The following is an 18,307-nucleotide window of genomic DNA, read 5'->3' on the forward strand; positions in this document are numbered from 1 at the left end:
CATCATCTGCCTATCAAAACCAACCAGGACGCCACTGTATTTACTTCATGTAATGTCAATAAATTACAATAGAAATAAATGAATCCTCTCTGAATGTATATAATATATATTATAATTTTAATGATGGAAATAGTCAGTAGCAGTAGACTGAAGGTGTTTTTATGTAGGAAGGTGTGAAATATATGGCCAGAGAGGTGAGCTTTAACATGGACTAAAAAGTGCCAGAGGATCATTTTCAATAATTCATATATTTTTGACACTGCTATTCAGAAACTCAGTAATAGCCAGATGCTAATTTAGCCTGTACATGTGTTGCACATGGTGGATGCAAACCCAAACTCTGCTGCACAACCTGGACACCACCAAAAAAAAGAAAAGAAAGTCAAAATGGTTCATGTTGGGCTTATGATTTGATAAGTAAAAGGGTCATTATATTGTAGAATTACATGTTAAGTACAAATACATTGAGTGTCTGACTAGAACAGTTTGTGTTTTACAGGAACCTAATTCAACATCATTTGACATGAAGCTGAATGCCAGGGCAACCTCTGACATCTTGTAAGTATGTTGTAAACACATTGAGAACATGTGTAGTATAGTTTACCTGCAGACTGTTGAACTTGCACTTACAAAGCTCTTGTCATGTGTGAACTTGACTGCATTGGTGTGTGGGCTTTATGAGACTTCCCTGCAACAGCTTCATTTAAAGTTGTTTTTTCGAAGGGGAATTATCTGTAACTTCTGACCATCACATGTCTCTTTTCAGCCAATCACATGAGACTTTAGAGTATAATGTAATGTGATCATCACATAGTGTGTAGTTAATGACCCCACAACTAATAGGATGTGTTTTGTCTGTGTTCACAGATATGTGAATGTGGCCGTGTAAAGTGTGTGACATTTCATTATCTACTAGGTATGAGTTGCTAAAACATTTCAGGCTCAAACATTTCCTCCATGGCAGCAATCGCCGGTATCCGTGTGTATATGTAGATTGTCCGTGTACGTTCACAAGGTGGAAGAACCTTTTGAGTCACATATATCAAAAACACAGGAATCTAGAAACACCACATGTTCAGTTCACTACATTTTCTTGTCAGGCGTGTGGATGCCAGGAACTTTCAACAGAGAAGGACTATTTTAGTCCCGTAAATCAACATCTTAGGCAATATGAAACCATAACCTGTATGTTTGAAGGATGTACTTTCCAGACAAATATATATAGCACTTTTAACTCTCGTAAAAATCAAAAACATCATCACCACAACCAAACCCCATAGGCAAAATCAGTCATTTTAGTAACTACAGCACATCTGCTTTCCTTTCAGTACAGTTTGTGTTACTGTATGACTTTGGTGAATCTAAACTGTTCTTTTTAAAACACTGAAGTCACTATGGAGCGATGGAGGCGATGGAGTTTGGTTTGCTTGGATAGGGCAATATTTTATGATGTAAAGGCAGTTTCCTTTCAGAAAAGTCTGACGGTAAAGTAAAGCGGTGAAAATATTATAACGTACACTTAATCTAATATTGTTTGTTTTAGATGGACCTGTTTTTTAAGTGTCTAAAATATGTTGTGTTGCTGACCCTGCCCACAGCAGCTCATTTTCCGTTTTTGCTTGTTGCATGTTCAAAGTGATAGTTCAGGTTCTTACCTATATAGTGACATTAGCTGCTACTTACTAGTTTAATAGATTCTCCAGTTTGACCCATCAGCTGCTTCCCTGTCTTAAAACACAGTGTTACTATTTCAAGTGTGGACACAGCTGAGAAAAGTTTTTGAAGGATGCACAACACATGTTTTGGGATTCATTGTCCAGGATCTTTTCCCAACCCTCTTGCTTGCTAACTGCTAACTACTTTGTTTCTGGAGCTCGACACAACAGAGCACTCGTCACTGTTTGTTCTGACAACTTGTAGTTGAAATTGTAGCGTAGTGATACAGTGATGGTAAGAGTGTACTGGATTTCTATCTATGCTAAGTGTGAACTCTTACCATAGATAAGAACCCCAACTATCACTTTCATTAAATGAATTTTATCTTTACCAGTTTAGGTCAATATCCTGATTCTACATGATGCTATCATTTTATTTTCATCCAATTCATTTCATTTCAATTTCAACACACAAACACAAACAGCGCTGTTGTTCACACTACGCACTACGATACCTGACAGAGGTGTTGCACTCCTGCTGCACCTGCAGTGAAGTTCGCTGCCAGGATGGACCGCTACCTCCTTACAAAAACTCTACCTGCTCCACCCGATGAAAGCAACCTGAGTCCCGGGCCGTCACCACCACCACCACCAGCAAGCAAAACAAAGACCAAGAAGACGGCAAAGAAAGTTGCGGCTTCAACTATTAAAAATGGAAAATAGACTGGCTCGGTGTCGAATAAATGAAGAAGACGACTCTCCTCTACTGCAAGGCATGCAGGGCTCACCCACCCAAAAACAGCCTGGAACCGTGAAAAACTAATCACGACTTTATCAAAGGAAGCGAACAGGTCAAAAAAGTGTTCGGCTCATCGGCACCAAGCCAGCAAACATAATGGATTTGCTTATGATAAGTAATATTAACGCTAACGCTAGTGTCTTTTGTCTGGCACGTTAGCCAATATAGTGTTAGTAATTTGGCTAACTAACGTTAATGTTAATACATATACGTGGGTCTTGCCGACCGGTGGGGTGATCATTGCAGTTTTACAGAGGCTGTTTTATACTCTCATCTCATATATTCTCACTTTTTTATCCAGATATACCGCATTATAGCTGTAAAGCAGATCCGTCACTAAGCCACCGTGTGTGCTTTTACATCCCAGCATGATGTGTAACACAATAGCGTCAGCTCCCTGTCCAGCCATGCCAGCTATCCCGAAGCTTCACACAGACGTCCATCCGGCTGTGACTACCTCCGTAGCCGGCTTATTGGAGGAGCAACTCTGCCCCCCGCTGCGTGTCCAGACCTTTTATACAGAACAGCGAGGCGGAATAAAGGTGCAGCATTCCCGCCTTCAACAGGCTGTGTAAAAAGGGCAGCAACTAACATTAATGGGCTCAGTGCATCGAGTGAAATGAGCTTTTATTCCCAAATCTACAACATATTTTTACTAACCAATGAGGCGGTGCTGGATAATCGAGTCTATTATGTTATTTTCATCATGTCATCCTGGTCAAAACCTCAGCAGGGATAAATTTGGAGATGAAATAAAGAATGCTAAAAAACCTTCAGCTGAAGGCATTTCCAGAGCTGCATCAATAAAGAAGGAATATTACACTCGTTCAGGCTCTTTTGACAGTACTTGTAGCTACTAGTCTGTAATATTGTAAAACTGTGGCATACAACGCATCAGACCCACAATGACAACGGTAGACTGGCTTTGACTTGTAGGAGGTCTGAATATGACATTATCCCCCCAACCAGAACTTTTGGTCAATTTAATTAGATCAAACCAATTAAATATCGTCATGATCTCAAGATCATTATGTTATACTGTCATCTAGTGGTTTATACTGAAGGTTCTTCCTAAATAAAACCTTAGTTGTTGAAAGGAAATTGATGCATTCATTTGCTTTTCATCTGCTTATTATTGTAGTTAGAACATGTAGACAATTATTACAAATGAGACGGTGTTTACTGAGGAGGTTTTGGTTACACAAGGTGGTGATTACTGTATTTATTTTAATCTGCGCTCATTTCACGTTAAAAACAGCAACTTTATGCACTAATTACTATTTTTGCCCCCAAAATTTAGTAAATGCCCCAATTTTTTAGACAGTGGGGGCAAAAGTTGCCCCCCAAATATTTTTTAATTTCCTACACTGAATTATGGTCTCAGCAAATTTCAGAAAATGGATATCAGGGATTTCTTGAATTGGTAATGTGATGTAAGCAGTACAGTCACCATGGTTTACCTGTCTATCTCTAGTTCCACACAATTGTTCAGCACAGTTTGTAAGAGAGTTTCTTGTTGCTACAGAAAGGTCTGTTTATAATATACAGTATATTCTTGGTCATGCAACAAGCAGCAAAGTGTTTAAGGCCGATTGGCCTCACCTGAGCCTTCACAATGTTTTTGATTCTAATTTCAAGATTAGATTCTAGGAATTGTTATGCTTCTGAAATTACTAATCATAGTTCAGGGTTACCTTAAATTAGCCTTTAACTGTTTGCCTGTCTTTATAGGCATTTGTCTAAGTGGTCAACTGTGCCAAAATAAGTAAATATTTGAAAAGGGAGCACTTTCTTTAACCTCGTGCATGTAAGAACGGTATTTTCTTTTGTTTTTCTGTTTTGTTTTGTTTTTTTAAAGATTAGCAGCCACACATTCCTCCGTTCCACATTGCTTTTATTCATCTGTTTAGCGTCGTCAGGTTAGGCTAACCTATTGTTGCTAACTCTGGAGCTAACCCCCATGCTGCAGCATTTATTAACTGACTGACACACTTTAGTCTGTACTGTAAAAAAGACGAGAGAAAGAGAGAGAGACAGCAGCAGTGGTCGAGCGAGCTAGAGAGTGAATGAAGACAGAGAGGGAGCGCTGGTAGAGAGAGTGCCGGTGAATCAGATCAATAAAACGTTATTTTCTGATTGTTTCACAGCGGTTATGTTCCGGAGGACAAATAGACACGCCCACACCTCCACGCCACCCTGCGGCTGAACGCCGCAACACCTGATTGGGTCTGAATACGACCTTACTGTTCACCTTTTCCTCTTCTCTGCTCACATTCACCGTCACTTTTCTGACGATCACTCTCTCGCTCAAACACTCGCTCACGTACTGCCCTTTTCTTTAAAAGGAGCTACGCAACCTGCAGTTTCCATGGCAACGACACAGACTTCACAGATTTCTGAATGAATGGATATTTGGCGTTATTTTTGGCATTTACTGTTATAGCAGAAACACTGTTCATAGTTTTCAAAATGATACATTTAAAATACATTGGGTTTATTCATTTAAAGTGCATTAATTTGATGCATTTTAAGTAAATTAGGGATATTGCATAAACCTGGTTATTATTTCTTTTAAACACATTGGATTTATTAATAAGAATACATAACCTCTCATTCCTGCTTGTTTAATTTATGTTTGAATTATAAAAATGCTTCATGTTCAGTTTATTAGTTTGTATATGTCAAAACTATGCAATTCAAATGGATGGAAATTTTATATGTAGTTGAAATACATAAGTCTTACATATTAGGCCTAAATATTTTTTGAGTGTACCTGAGAGTCTCCAGTCTCCAGTGTGGATCCTTCAGTCCAGCAGACAGCAGCTTCTCTCCTGAGGCTCCTGGATGATTGTAGCTCACATCCAGCTCTCTCAGATGGGAGGGGTTGGAGCTCAGAGCTGAGGCCAGAGAAGCACAGCCTTCCTCTGTGATCAGACATCCTGACAGGCTGCAAACACACAAAACAACACACATGTCAGACAGTCTGAGAGTCCTGCTGTGTGCAGTCAGATACAACAACAAACTGTCTCCACACTAACTAACTAACTAAAAGATGAACTGAATCAGGGAGCTCCAGAAAGTTGAGCATCCAGCCAGATGGGAAAAGTCAGCAGCTGAGGGATGATTCAGCAGCATGTTTTTAGATGTGAACCCCCTAGGGAGGTCCGGGGTCATGACCCCCCAGGAAGAAAATGTTTTCAGCTTTAAAATGTGGATTTACAGTCGATGTTAGCAGGAGGATAAAGAGAATTAATGTAATCTGACTGTTACAGAAGTAATGTAAGAGGGACATCAGTTCACTGCACACAGCCAAGAGAGCAGAGCCGCGTCCAAAAGTGGATTAAAGTGCATTAATCCACTAAACTATAAAGTTCATCACACAAAACTCAGTGTTTCTCAGGTTGTGCTGAACAAAACTCAGGAGACTCAGCAGCACAAATATTCCTGTTCTCTATTTCTGTTTAGAGTCTTCAGGTTAGACTAACCCACTGATGCTAACAATTGATGCTAACCTACTGATGTTAACACACTGAAGCTAACCCACTGATGCTGAACCATTAATGTAAACACACTGATGCTAACCCATTAATGCTAACAATTGATGCTAACCCTCTGATGCTAACAATTGATGCTAACAACTGATGCTGACCCATTAATGCTAACACACTGATGCTAACATACTGATGCTAACCCACTGATGCTGACCCATTAATGCTACCACACTAATGCTAACATACTGATGTTAACCCATTGATGCTAAAAATTGATGCTAATCCACTGATGTTAACCCACTGATGCTAAAAATTCATGCTAATCCACTGATGCTACCTATTGATGCTAACCCTCTGATGCTAACAATTGATGCTAACAACTGATGCTGACCCATTAATGCTAACACACTGATGCTAACATACTGATGCTAACCCACTGATGCTGACCCATTAATGCTAACACACTAATGCTAACATACTGATGTTAACCCACTGATGCTAAAAATTGATGCTAATCCACTGATGCTAACACACTAATGCTAATAATTGATGCTAACATACTGATGTTAACCCACTGATGCTAAAAATTGATGCTAATCCACTGATGCTAACACACTAATGCTAATAATTGATGCTAACATACTGATGTTAACCCACTCATGCTAAAAATTGATGCAAAGAAGTGATGCTAACCCACTGATGCTGACCCATTAATGCTAACACACTGATGCTAACATACTAATGTTAATCCACTGATGCTAAAAATTGATGCTAACATACTGATGTTAACCCACTGATGCTAAAAATTCATGCTAACATACTGATGCTAACCCACTGATGCTAAAAATTCATGCGAACAACTGATGCTAACCCACTGATGCTGACCCATTAATGCTAACACACTTATGCTAACATACTGGTGTTAACCCACTCATGCTAAAAATTGATGCAAACAACTGATGCTAATCCACTGATGCTAACACACTAATGCTAACAATTGATGCGAACATACTGAGGTTAACCCATTGATGCTAAAAATTGATGCAAACAACTGATGCTAACCCACTGATGCTAACACACTAATGCTAACATACTGATGTTAACCCACTCATGCTAAAAATTGATGAAAACAACTGATGTCAACCCACTGATGCTAAAGTTGATGCTAACCCACTGATGCTGACCCATTAATGTTAACACACTAATGCTAACATACTGATGTCAACCCACTGATGCTAAAGTTGATGCTAATCCACTGATGCTAACACACTAATGCTAACAATTGATGCGAACATACTGATGTTAACCCACTGATGCTAAAAATTGATGCAAACAACTGATGCTAACCCACTGATGCTAACACACTAATGCTAACAATTGATGCTAACATACTGATGTTAACCCACTGATGCTAAAAATTGATGCTAACATACTGATGTTAACCCACTGATGCCAAAAATTCATGCGAACAACTGATGCTAACCCACTGATGCTGACCCATTAATGCTAACAACTGATGCTAACAACTTATGCTAATCCACTGATGCTGACCCATTAATGCTAACACACTTATGCTAACATACTGATGTTAACCCACTGATGCTAAAAATTGATGCTAACCCACTGATGCTGACCCATTAATGCTAACACACTAATGCTAACATACTGATGTTAACCCACTGATGCTAAAAATTGATGCAAACAACTGATGCTAACCCACTGATGCTGACCCATTAATGCTAACACACTAATGCTAACATGCTGATGTTAACCCACTGATGCTAAAAATTGATGCAAACAACTGATGCTAATCCACTGATGCTAACACACTAATGCTAACAATTGATGCGAACATACTGATGTTAACCCACTGATGCTAAAAATTGATGCAAACAACTGATGCTAACCCACTGATGCCAACACTTGATGCTAACATACTGATGTCAACCCACTGATGCTAAAGTTGATGCTAATCCACTGATGCTAACAACTGATGCTAACCAACTGATGCTGACCCATTAATGCTAACATACTGATGTTAACCCACTCATGCTAAAAATTGATGAAAACAACTGATGTCAACCCACTGATGCTAAAGTTGATGCTAATCCACTGATGCTAATCCACTGATGCTAACACACTGATGCCAACAATTGATGCTAACAAGTGATGCTAACCCACTGATGCTGACCCATTAATGTTAACACACTAATGCTAACATACTGATGTCAACCCACTGATGCTAAAGTTGATGCTAATCCATTGATGCTAACAACTGATGCTAACCCACTGATGCTGACCCATTAATGCTAACACACTAATGCTAACATACTGATGTTAACCCACTCATGCTAAAAATTCATGCGAACAACTGATGCTAACCCACTGATGCTGACCCATTAATGCTAACAACTGATGCTAACAAGTGATGCTAATCCACTGATGCTGACCCATTAATGCTAACACACTTATGCTAACATACTGATGTTAACCCACTGATGCTAAAAATTGATGCAAACAACTGATGCTAACGCACTGATGCTAAAACACTGATGCTAATAATTGATGCTAACATACTGATGCTAATCCACTGATGCTAACACACTAATGCTAACAATTGATGCTAACATACTGATGTTAACCCACTGATGCTAAAAATTGATGCTGACCCATTAATGCTAACACACTAATGCTAACATACTGATGTTAACCCACTCATGCTAAAAATTGATGCAAACAACTGATGCTGACCCATTAATGCTAACACACTAATGCTAACATACTGATGTTAACCCACTCATGCTAAAAATAGATGAAAACAACTGATGCTAACCCACTGATGCTGACCCATTAATGCTAACACACTAATGCTAACATACTGATGTTAACCCACTGATGCTAAAAATTGATGCAAACAACTGATGCTAACCCACTGATGCTGACCCATTAATGCTAACACACTAATGCTAACATACTGATGTTAACCCACTCATGCTAAAAATTGATGCAAACAACTGATGCTGACCCATTAATGCTAACATACTGATGTCAACCCACTGATGCTAAAAATTGATGCAAACAACTGATGCTAACCCACTGATGCTGACCCATTAATGCTAAAACACTTATGCTAACATACTGATGTTAACCCACTGATGCTAAAAATTGATGCAAACAACTGATGCTGACCCATTAATGCTAACACACTAGTGCTAACATACTGATGTTAACCCACTGATGCTAAAAATTGATGCTGACCCATTAATGCTAACACACTAATGCTAACATACTGATGTTAACCCACTCATGCTAAAAATTGATGCAAACAACTGATGCTGACCCATTAATGCTAACATACTGATGTTAACCCACTCATGCTAAAAATAGATGAAAACAACTGATGCTAACCCACTGATGCTGACCCATTAATGCTAACACACTTATGCTAACATACTGATGTTAACCCACTCATGCTAAAAATTGATGCTAACCCACTGATGCTGACCCATTAATGCTAACACACTTATGCTAACATACTGGTGTTAACCCACTCATGCTAAAAATTGATGCAAACAACTGATGCTAACATACTGATGTTAACCCACTCATGCTAAAAATTGATGAAAACAACTGATGCTAACCCACTGATGCTGACCCATTAATGCTAACATACTAATGTTAACCCACCGATGCTAAAAATTGATGCTAACATACTGATGCTAATCCACTGATGCTAAAAATTGATGCAAACAACTGATGCTAACCCACTGATGCTAACACACTCATGCTAACAATTGATGCTAACATACTGATGTTAGCCCACTGATGCTAAAAATTGATGCAAACAACTGATGCTAACCCACTGATGCTGACCCATTAATGCTAACATACTGATGCTAATCCACTGATGCTAAAAATTGATGCAAACAACTGATGCTAACCCACTGATGCTAACACACTCATGCTAACAATTGATGCTAACATACTGATGTTAGCCCACTGATGCTAAAAATTGATGAAAACAACTGATGTCAACCCACTGATGCTAAAGTTGATGCTAACCCACTGATGCTGACCCATTAATGTTAACACACTAATGCTAACATACTGATGTCAACCCACTGATGCTAAAGTTGATGCTAATCCACTGATGCTAACACACTAATGCTAACAATTGATGCGAACATACTGATGTTAACCCACTGATGCTAAAAATTGATGCAAACAACTGATGCTAACCCACTGATGCTAACACACTAATGCTAACAATTGATGCTAACATACTGATGTTAACCCACTGATGCTAAAAATTGATGCTAACATACTGATGTTAACCCACTGATGCCAAAAATTCATGCGAACAACTGATGCTAACCCACTGATGCTGACCCATTAATGCTAACAACTGATGCTAACAACTTATGCTAATCCACTGATGCTGACCCATTAATGCTAACACACTAATGCTAACATACTGATGTTAACCCACTGATGCTAAAAATTGATGCAAACAACTGATGCTATCCCACTGATGCTGACCCATTAATGCTAACACACTAATGCTAACATGCTGATGTTAACCCACTGATGCTAAAAATTGATGCAAACAACTGATGCTAATCCACTGATGCTAACACACTAATGCTAACAATTGATGCGAACATACTGATGTTAACCCACTGATGCTAAAAATTGATGCAAACAACTGATGCTAACCCACTGATGCCAACACTTGATGCTAACATACTGATGTCAACCCACTGATGCTAAAGTTGATGCTAATCCACTGATGCTAACAACTGATGCTAACCAACTGATGCTGACCCATTAATGCTAACATACTGATGTTAACCCACTCATGCTAAAAATTGATGAAAACAACTGATGTCAACCCACTGATGCTAAAGTTGATGCTAATCCACTGATGCTAATCCACTGATGCTAACACACTGATGCCAACAATTGATGCTAACAAGTGATGCTAACCCACTGATGCTGACCCATTAATGTTAACACACTAATGCTAACATACTGATGTCAACCCACTGATGCTAAAGTTGATGCTAATCCATTGATGCTAACAACTGATGCTAACCCACTGATGCTGACCCATTAATGCTAACACACTAATGCTAACATACTGATGTTAACCCACTCATGCTAAAAATTCATGCGAACAACTGATGCTAACCCACTGATGCTGACCCATTAATGCTAACAACTGATGCTAACAAGTGATGCTAATCCACTGATGCTGACCCATTAATGCTAACACACTTATGCTAACATACTGATGTTAACCCACTGATGCTAAAAATTGATGCAAACAACTGATGCTAACGCACTGATGCTAAAACACTGATGCTAATAATTGATGCTAACATACTGATGCTAATCCACTGATGCTAACACACCAATGCTAACAATTGATGCTAACATACTGATGTTAACCCACTGATGCTAAAAATTGATGCTGACCCATTAATGCTAACACACTAATGCTAACATACTGATGTTAACCCACTCATGCTAAAAATTGATGCAAACAACTGATGCTGACCCATTAATGCTAACACACTAATGCTAACATACTGATGTTAACCCACTCATGCTAAAAATAGATGAAAACAACTGATGCTAACCCACTGATGCTGACCCATTAATGCTAACACACTAATGCTAACATACTGATGTTAACCCACTGATGCTAAAAATTGATGCAAACAACTGATGCTAACCCACTGATGCTGACCCATTAATGCTAACACACTAATGCTAACATACTGATGTTAACCCACTCATGCTAAAAATTGATGCTAACCCACTGATGCTGACCCATTAATGCTAACATACTAATGCTAACATACTGATGTTAACCCACTGATGCTAAAAATTGATGCAAACAACTGATGCTAACACACTAATGCTAACATACTGATGTTAACCCACTGATGCTAAAAATTGATGCAAACCAACTGATGCTGACCCATTAATGCTAACACACTAATGCTAACATACTGATGTTAACCCACTGATGCTAAAAATTGATGCAAACAACTGATGCTAACGCACTGATGCTAAAACACTGATGCTAATAATTGATGCTAACATACTGATGCTAATCCACTGATGCTAACACACTAATGCTAACAATTGATGCTAACATACTGATGTTAACCCACTCATGCTAAAAATTGATGCAAACAACTGATGCTAACCCACTGATGCTGACCCATTAATGCTAACACACTAATGCTAACATACTGATGTTAACCCACTGATGCTAAAAATTGATGCAAACAACTGATGCTAATCCACTGATGCTAAAAATTGATGCAAACAACTGATGCTAACCCACTGATGCTGACCCATTAATGCTAACACACTAATGCTAACAATTGATGCTAACATACTGATGCTAATCCACTGATGCTAAAAATTGATGCAAACAACTGATGCTAATCCACTGATGCTAACACACTAATGCTAACAATTGATGCTAACATACTGATGCTAATCCACTGATGCTAACACACTAATGCTAACAATTGATGCTAACAAGTGATGCTAACCCACTGATGCTGACCCATTAATGCTAACACACTAATCCTAACATACTGATGTTAACCTACTGATGCTAAAAATTGATGCAAACAACTGATGCTAATCCACTGATGCTAACACACTAATGCTAACAATTGATGCTAACATACTGATGTCAACCCACTGATGCTAAAAATTGATGCAAACAACTGATGCTAACCCACTGATGCTAACACACTAATGCTAACAATTGATGCTAACATACTGATGTTAACCCACTCATGCTAAAAATTGATGCAAACAACTGATGCTAACCCACTGATGCTGACCCATTAATGCTAACACACTAATGCTAACATACTGATGTCAACCCACTGATGCTAAAGTTGATGCTAACCCACTGATGCTAACACACTGATGCTAATAATTGATGCTAACATACTGATGCTAATCCACTGATGCTAAAATTGATGCTAATCCACTGATGCTAACACACTGATGTTAACCCACTGATGCTAATAATTGATGCTAACATACTGATGCTAATCCACTGATGCTAACACACTAATGCTAACAATTGATGCTAACAAGTGATGCTAACCCACTGATGCTGACCCATTAATGCTAACACACTAATGCTAACATACTGATGTTAACCCACTGATGCTAAAAATTGATGCAAACAACTGATGCTAACCCACTGATGCTAACACACTAATGCTAACAATTGATGCTAACATACTGATGTTAACCCACTGATGCTAAAAATTGATGCAAACAACTGATGCTAACCCACTGATGCTGACCCATTAATGCTAACACACTAATGCTAACATACTGATGTTAACCCACTAATGCTAAAAAATGATGCTAATCCACTGATGCTAAAAATTGATACAAACAACTGATGCTAACCCACTGATGCTAAAAATTGATACAAACAACTGATGCTAACCCACTGATGCTGACCCATTAATGCTAACACACTGATGCTAACAATTGATGCTAACAAGTGATGCTAACCCACTGAAGCTAACATACTGATGTCAACCCACTGATGTTAAAAATTGATGCTTAAAATCCACAAACACCTCCAATCTAGTGACTCCCAGTCCTCCCAGTACAAAGGCCTTCAGTGGCACCAGTTGAACAAAGATCAGAGTCCCCTCTGCCAGCTGCTGCTGAAGCTCTGCCCACACACACCAAAAACAATCTGACCAACCAAAACATCTCAAAACTAGAAGAAAATGATATCAACTCACAAAGTAAATTAGAATAGTATTTGAGCCTAAACAGAGAGTCCATGGTGGCAGAGTACCTGACCACCGTGACTGATAGAAAACTGAGGAAAACGCTGACAATGTACAGACTGAGTGGACACAGTCTGGCCATAGAAACAGGCCGTCACAGGCAGAACAGGCTCCCCAGGGAGGCCAGGCTGCCTTCACTTTGTCAGAAAACAGCTTCCTGTTATACTGGGACAAATATAAATCATATCAATCATATATATCCTGAGTTTATCCACCTCCCTGATCTTCACAAACTGTCCTATCTATGTGGGGAGAAAAGTCAATGTGCAGTAAAAGCTGCAAAATATATTAAGTCTTCTCATAATCTGAGAGAAACAAGCTCTGTAGTAAATGTTTCTGTGTGATTACATCTGTAAAAATGCCTTTTATTATATTGTATTTAATATTATTGTTGATATGATGGACAATGAAACAAGGAAATTAAGATTGTAGGATAACTGCTCAGTAGGAACCAAATCAAAGGGAACCTAACTAAGGAGAATTATATTTTATTTTTATTTTTCCTGAGATCTCAGATTATTTTTTTCTTCTTGGGCCCAAGAAAGACTAAAAACTGACTACAACTGATGTCATAAAGAAACTCAAGGTGGACGAACAATGTTAAAGGAACATTTGAAGCGAAGGAACTCAAGACCAAATAAGACATATAACCTTAAGGGAACTTAAGGAAAAGTTCAAAGGGAAAACAAAGACTATCAAGAACCGATAACTGATAATAAGTGTATTTTGGTCCAAGAGAGGATACATCTAATTTATGTATGAAGCACTGAGAGTTGAACACTTCTTAATTTCTAATTTACTGCAATTCTGGTTGTACATTCATTCATGTTTAATTTGATTTCTGTGGTATAATTGAGTTGAAGATTTGCATCAGACAAATAAATGTAGTTTTTTCTAAAGAGATGCTTTGAATGTATAAAAAGAAGCCATCAGGAAAATGAAACAGGACAAAATGCCTTTATAAATATATTTTCCATTTTTTTCCCTGAATCAGCTGTTGTGTGTTTTCTATGGGCTGGAGGTCTTACTTCTGTCTTTGTAGAGTCTGTTACCACCAAACTCCTTACTGAACCTAGTGAATTTAGTGAACCTAGGAAACTGAGTGAACCTGTAGACATAAAGCAAGCATATATTCAAACACACACACAGGTTGTTATAGTTTTCTCTTTTCAATTAGCCTCTTATTTCTATACTATTTTTGAATTCCATGTCCAGTTTGGTTTAGCTTCAGTTTAGTTTTAGTAGTTTTTTTAAAATCTTTTTATTAGTTTTGTTTTTAATCACAGATTGTTGGAGAGCGTATCAAAGATTGTCGCAAGATAGTTCCATCCATTATCAAGTCAACCATAGGCAACACTTTGTGCATCCACAGACAGGGTCTCATACACAACACATTGAGAGAGCCTGGTGTAGTTATAAGGAAAACATCTAGCACTTCAAGGGGAACCGAACACCCACAAATGCTGTGTTTTCATGTCAGAAACTTTGTAAAAGTTACTCCCCCTCTTGAGACTTTTAATGAGAATGAGACTTTTTAAATGGGCAATTAGTAACTTTATTCTTGATTATGAAGTTGTATTTCTTTGAAATTAGCAATTTATGGTGGCTACAATAAAAAAAAATGGACATCTGGGAAATCTGGCACAAAGTTGGACTGATCTGCTGAAATTATACAGAAATTTGTGAGAATGTAAATGGTTAAAAAATATACTTCAATTTACTGTCCTGCAGAAGTTGGACAGAAACTACTTGGAAATTAAGCGGAAATAACTCACTTCAATGTAGTGGTCTGCTCAGTAGGAACTAGACAGAAACTACGTGGAAGTTAAGCTGCAACAACTCACAATTAAATTTGAGGTAAATGTTCCAGGGTAACTTCAAAGAAGTTTCAAAGAAGTTACTTGCTAATTATCACTTCATTACCATGAAGTTTGAGGACCTGTAAAATGAAGTGTTACCAAAATCTTCAAAATCATCTGTGGTATTAAATAATTCAACAACAAAAACAAAAGAAAAGAATAAAAATCTGCATGAAAAGTAATTCTCTATTACTGAAGTTTAGTAAGAATTGAAGTGTAGTAAAAACTACACAGGTTTAATGTTTATCCTCTAAAATCGTTCAGATTTTAAATGTTCATCTGTTGAACAAGTTGATGAATCCTGACCTGAGTGTTTCCCTGTTGGAAAACTTCTGCCAATCAGAAATCCTGACATTAGAGAGACTAAACCTTATAGTTTAGAAAAATATCTCAAAGACAAACTGTGACTTGATCTGACCTGAGATTTTCCAGTGTACAGTGTAGACTCTCCAGTCCAGCAGACAGCTGCTTCAGTCCTGAATCCTGCAGGTTGTTGTTACTGAGGTCAAGCTCTCTCAGACTAGAGGACTGGGAGCTGAGAACTGAGGACAGAGCTGCACAGCTTCTCTCTGAGAGGTTACAGCCACTCAGCCTGGAGAGACAGTAATGAACAAAAAGATAAATAATCTTTGTTAAAATGCTGATTCTGGACTCTTGCTGATGCTGGATATGAATTCTTTTCTCAGCTCTGGTTAAAATCTTTGCTGTTCTATTCTAAACATCTTGGAGACCTGACAGTTAAATATGACAAAATCTGTGATAAACAGAAATGTAATAATGTAAATCGCATGACATCAAAGCAAATATCAGTTTCTTTATCTCAGCCAGAGTTCATATATGTGTGCTGTAAAGTATATGAAGCTGAATCAAAGAAAGATAAACTAAAAAATTCAAACATTTTCTTTCCTGTGAAAAATAAAATCCTGGTGGAAAACTTCTGCCAATCAGAAATCCTGACATTAGAGAGGCTGAACCTTATAATTTAGAAAAATATCTCAAAAACAAACTGTGACTTGATCTTACCTGAGATTTTCCAGTGTACAGTGTAGACTCTCCAGTCCAGCAGACAGCTGCTTCAGTCCTGAATCCTGCAGGTTGTTGTTACTGAGGTCAAGCTCTCTCAGACTAGAGGACTGGGAGCTGAGAACTGAGGACAGAGCTGCACAGCTTCTCTCTGAGAGGTTACAGCCACTCAGCCTGGAGAGACAGTAATGAACAAAAAGATAAATAATCTTTGTTAAAATGCTGATTCTGGACTCTTGCTGATGCTGGATATGAATTCTTTTCTCAGCTCTGGTTAAAATCTTTGCTGTTCTATTCTAAACATCTTGGAGACCTGACAGTTAAATATGACAAAATCTGTGATAAACAGAAATGTAATAATGTAAATCGCATGACATCAAAGCAAATATCAGTTTCTTTATCTCAGCCAGAGTTCATATATGTGTGCTGTAAAGTATATGAAGCTGAATCAAAGAAAGATAAACTAAAAAATTCAAACATTTTCTTTCCTGTGAAAAATAAAATCCTGGTGGAAAACTTCTGCCAATCAGAAATCCTGACATTAGAGAGGCTGAACCTTATAATTTAGAAAAATATCTCAAAAACAAACTGTGACTTGATCTGACCTGAGATTTTCCAGTGTACAGTGTGGACTCTCCAGTCCAGCAGACAGCTGCTTCAGTCCTGAATCCTGCAGGTTGTTGTTACTGAGCTCAAGCTCTCTCAGACTACAGGACTGGGAGCTGAGAACTGAGGACAGAGCTGCACAGCTTCTCTCTGAGAGGTTACAGCCACTCAGCCTGGAGAGACAGTAATGAACAAAAAGATAAATAATCTTTGTTAAAATGCTGATTCTGGACTCTTGCTGATGCTGGATATGAATTCTTTTCTCAGCTCTGGTTAAAATCTTTGCTGTTCTATTCTAAACATCTTGGAGACCTGACAGTTAAATATGACAAAATCTGTGATACACAGAAATGTAATAATGTAAATCGCATGACATCAAAGCAAATATCAGTTTCTCTATCTCAGCCAGAGTTCATATATGTGTGCTGTAAAGTATATGAAGCTGAATCAAAGAAAGATAAACTAAAAAATTCAAACATTTTCTTTCCTGTGAAAAATAAAATCCTGGTGGAAAACTTCTGCCAATCAGAAATCCTGAAATTAGAGAGGCTGAACCTTATAGTTTAGAAAGATATCTCAAAGACAAATTGTGACTTGATCTGACCTGAGATTTTCCAGTGTACAGTGTAGACTCTCCAGTCCAGCAGACAGCTGCTTCAGTCCTGAATCCTGCAGGTTGTTGTTACTGAGCTCAAGCTCTCTCAGACTACAGGACTGGGAGCTGAGAACTGAGGACAGAGCTGCACAGCTTCTCTCTGAGAGGTTACAGCCACTCAGCCTGGAGAGACAATAATGAACATGAAAATTAATAATCTTTGTGTGAAAATGTTGAGTCTGGACTTTTGGTGATGCTGGATATAAATTCTTTTCTCAGCCCTAGTTAAAATCTTTGCTGTTCTATTCTAAACATATTGGAGACCTGACAGTTAAATATGACAAAATCTGTGATAAACAGACATGTAATAATGTAAATCGCATGACATCAAAGCAAATATCAGTTTCTCTATCTCAGCCTGAGTTC

General features: G+C 38.2%; 1 protein-coding gene across 2 annotated transcripts in view; it reads right to left on the reverse strand.

Annotated features, from left to right (window-relative positions):
* LOC137176846 (NLR family CARD domain-containing protein 3-like) overlaps nt 1–18,307 on the reverse strand; it is a 376,610-nt gene that overhangs the window by 351,478 nt on the left and 6,825 nt on the right. Inside the window, exons 7-11 of one of the 2 annotated variants that reach the window (XM_067582826.1) lie at nt 17,891–18,064; nt 17,286–17,459; nt 16,681–16,854; nt 16,076–16,249; nt 5,228–5,401 (exon numbers count right to left, since the gene is read on the reverse strand). The exons of the other annotated variant lie outside the window; for it this stretch is intronic. Coding sequence (XP_067438927.1) covers nt 5,228–5,401; nt 16,076–16,249; nt 16,681–16,854; nt 17,286–17,459; nt 17,891–18,064 — 870 coding nt within the window. The remainder of the gene's footprint in view (nt 1–5,227; nt 5,402–16,075; nt 16,250–16,680; nt 16,855–17,285; nt 17,460–17,890; nt 18,065–18,307) is intronic. 2 annotated transcript variants of the gene reach the window in all.

Source organism: Thunnus thynnus, chromosome 24 (genome assembly GCF_963924715.1).
Source record: "Thunnus thynnus chromosome 24, fThuThy2.1, whole genome shotgun sequence".
NCBI classification, from domain to species: domain Eukaryota; kingdom Metazoa; phylum Chordata; class Actinopteri; order Scombriformes; family Scombridae; genus Thunnus; species Thunnus thynnus.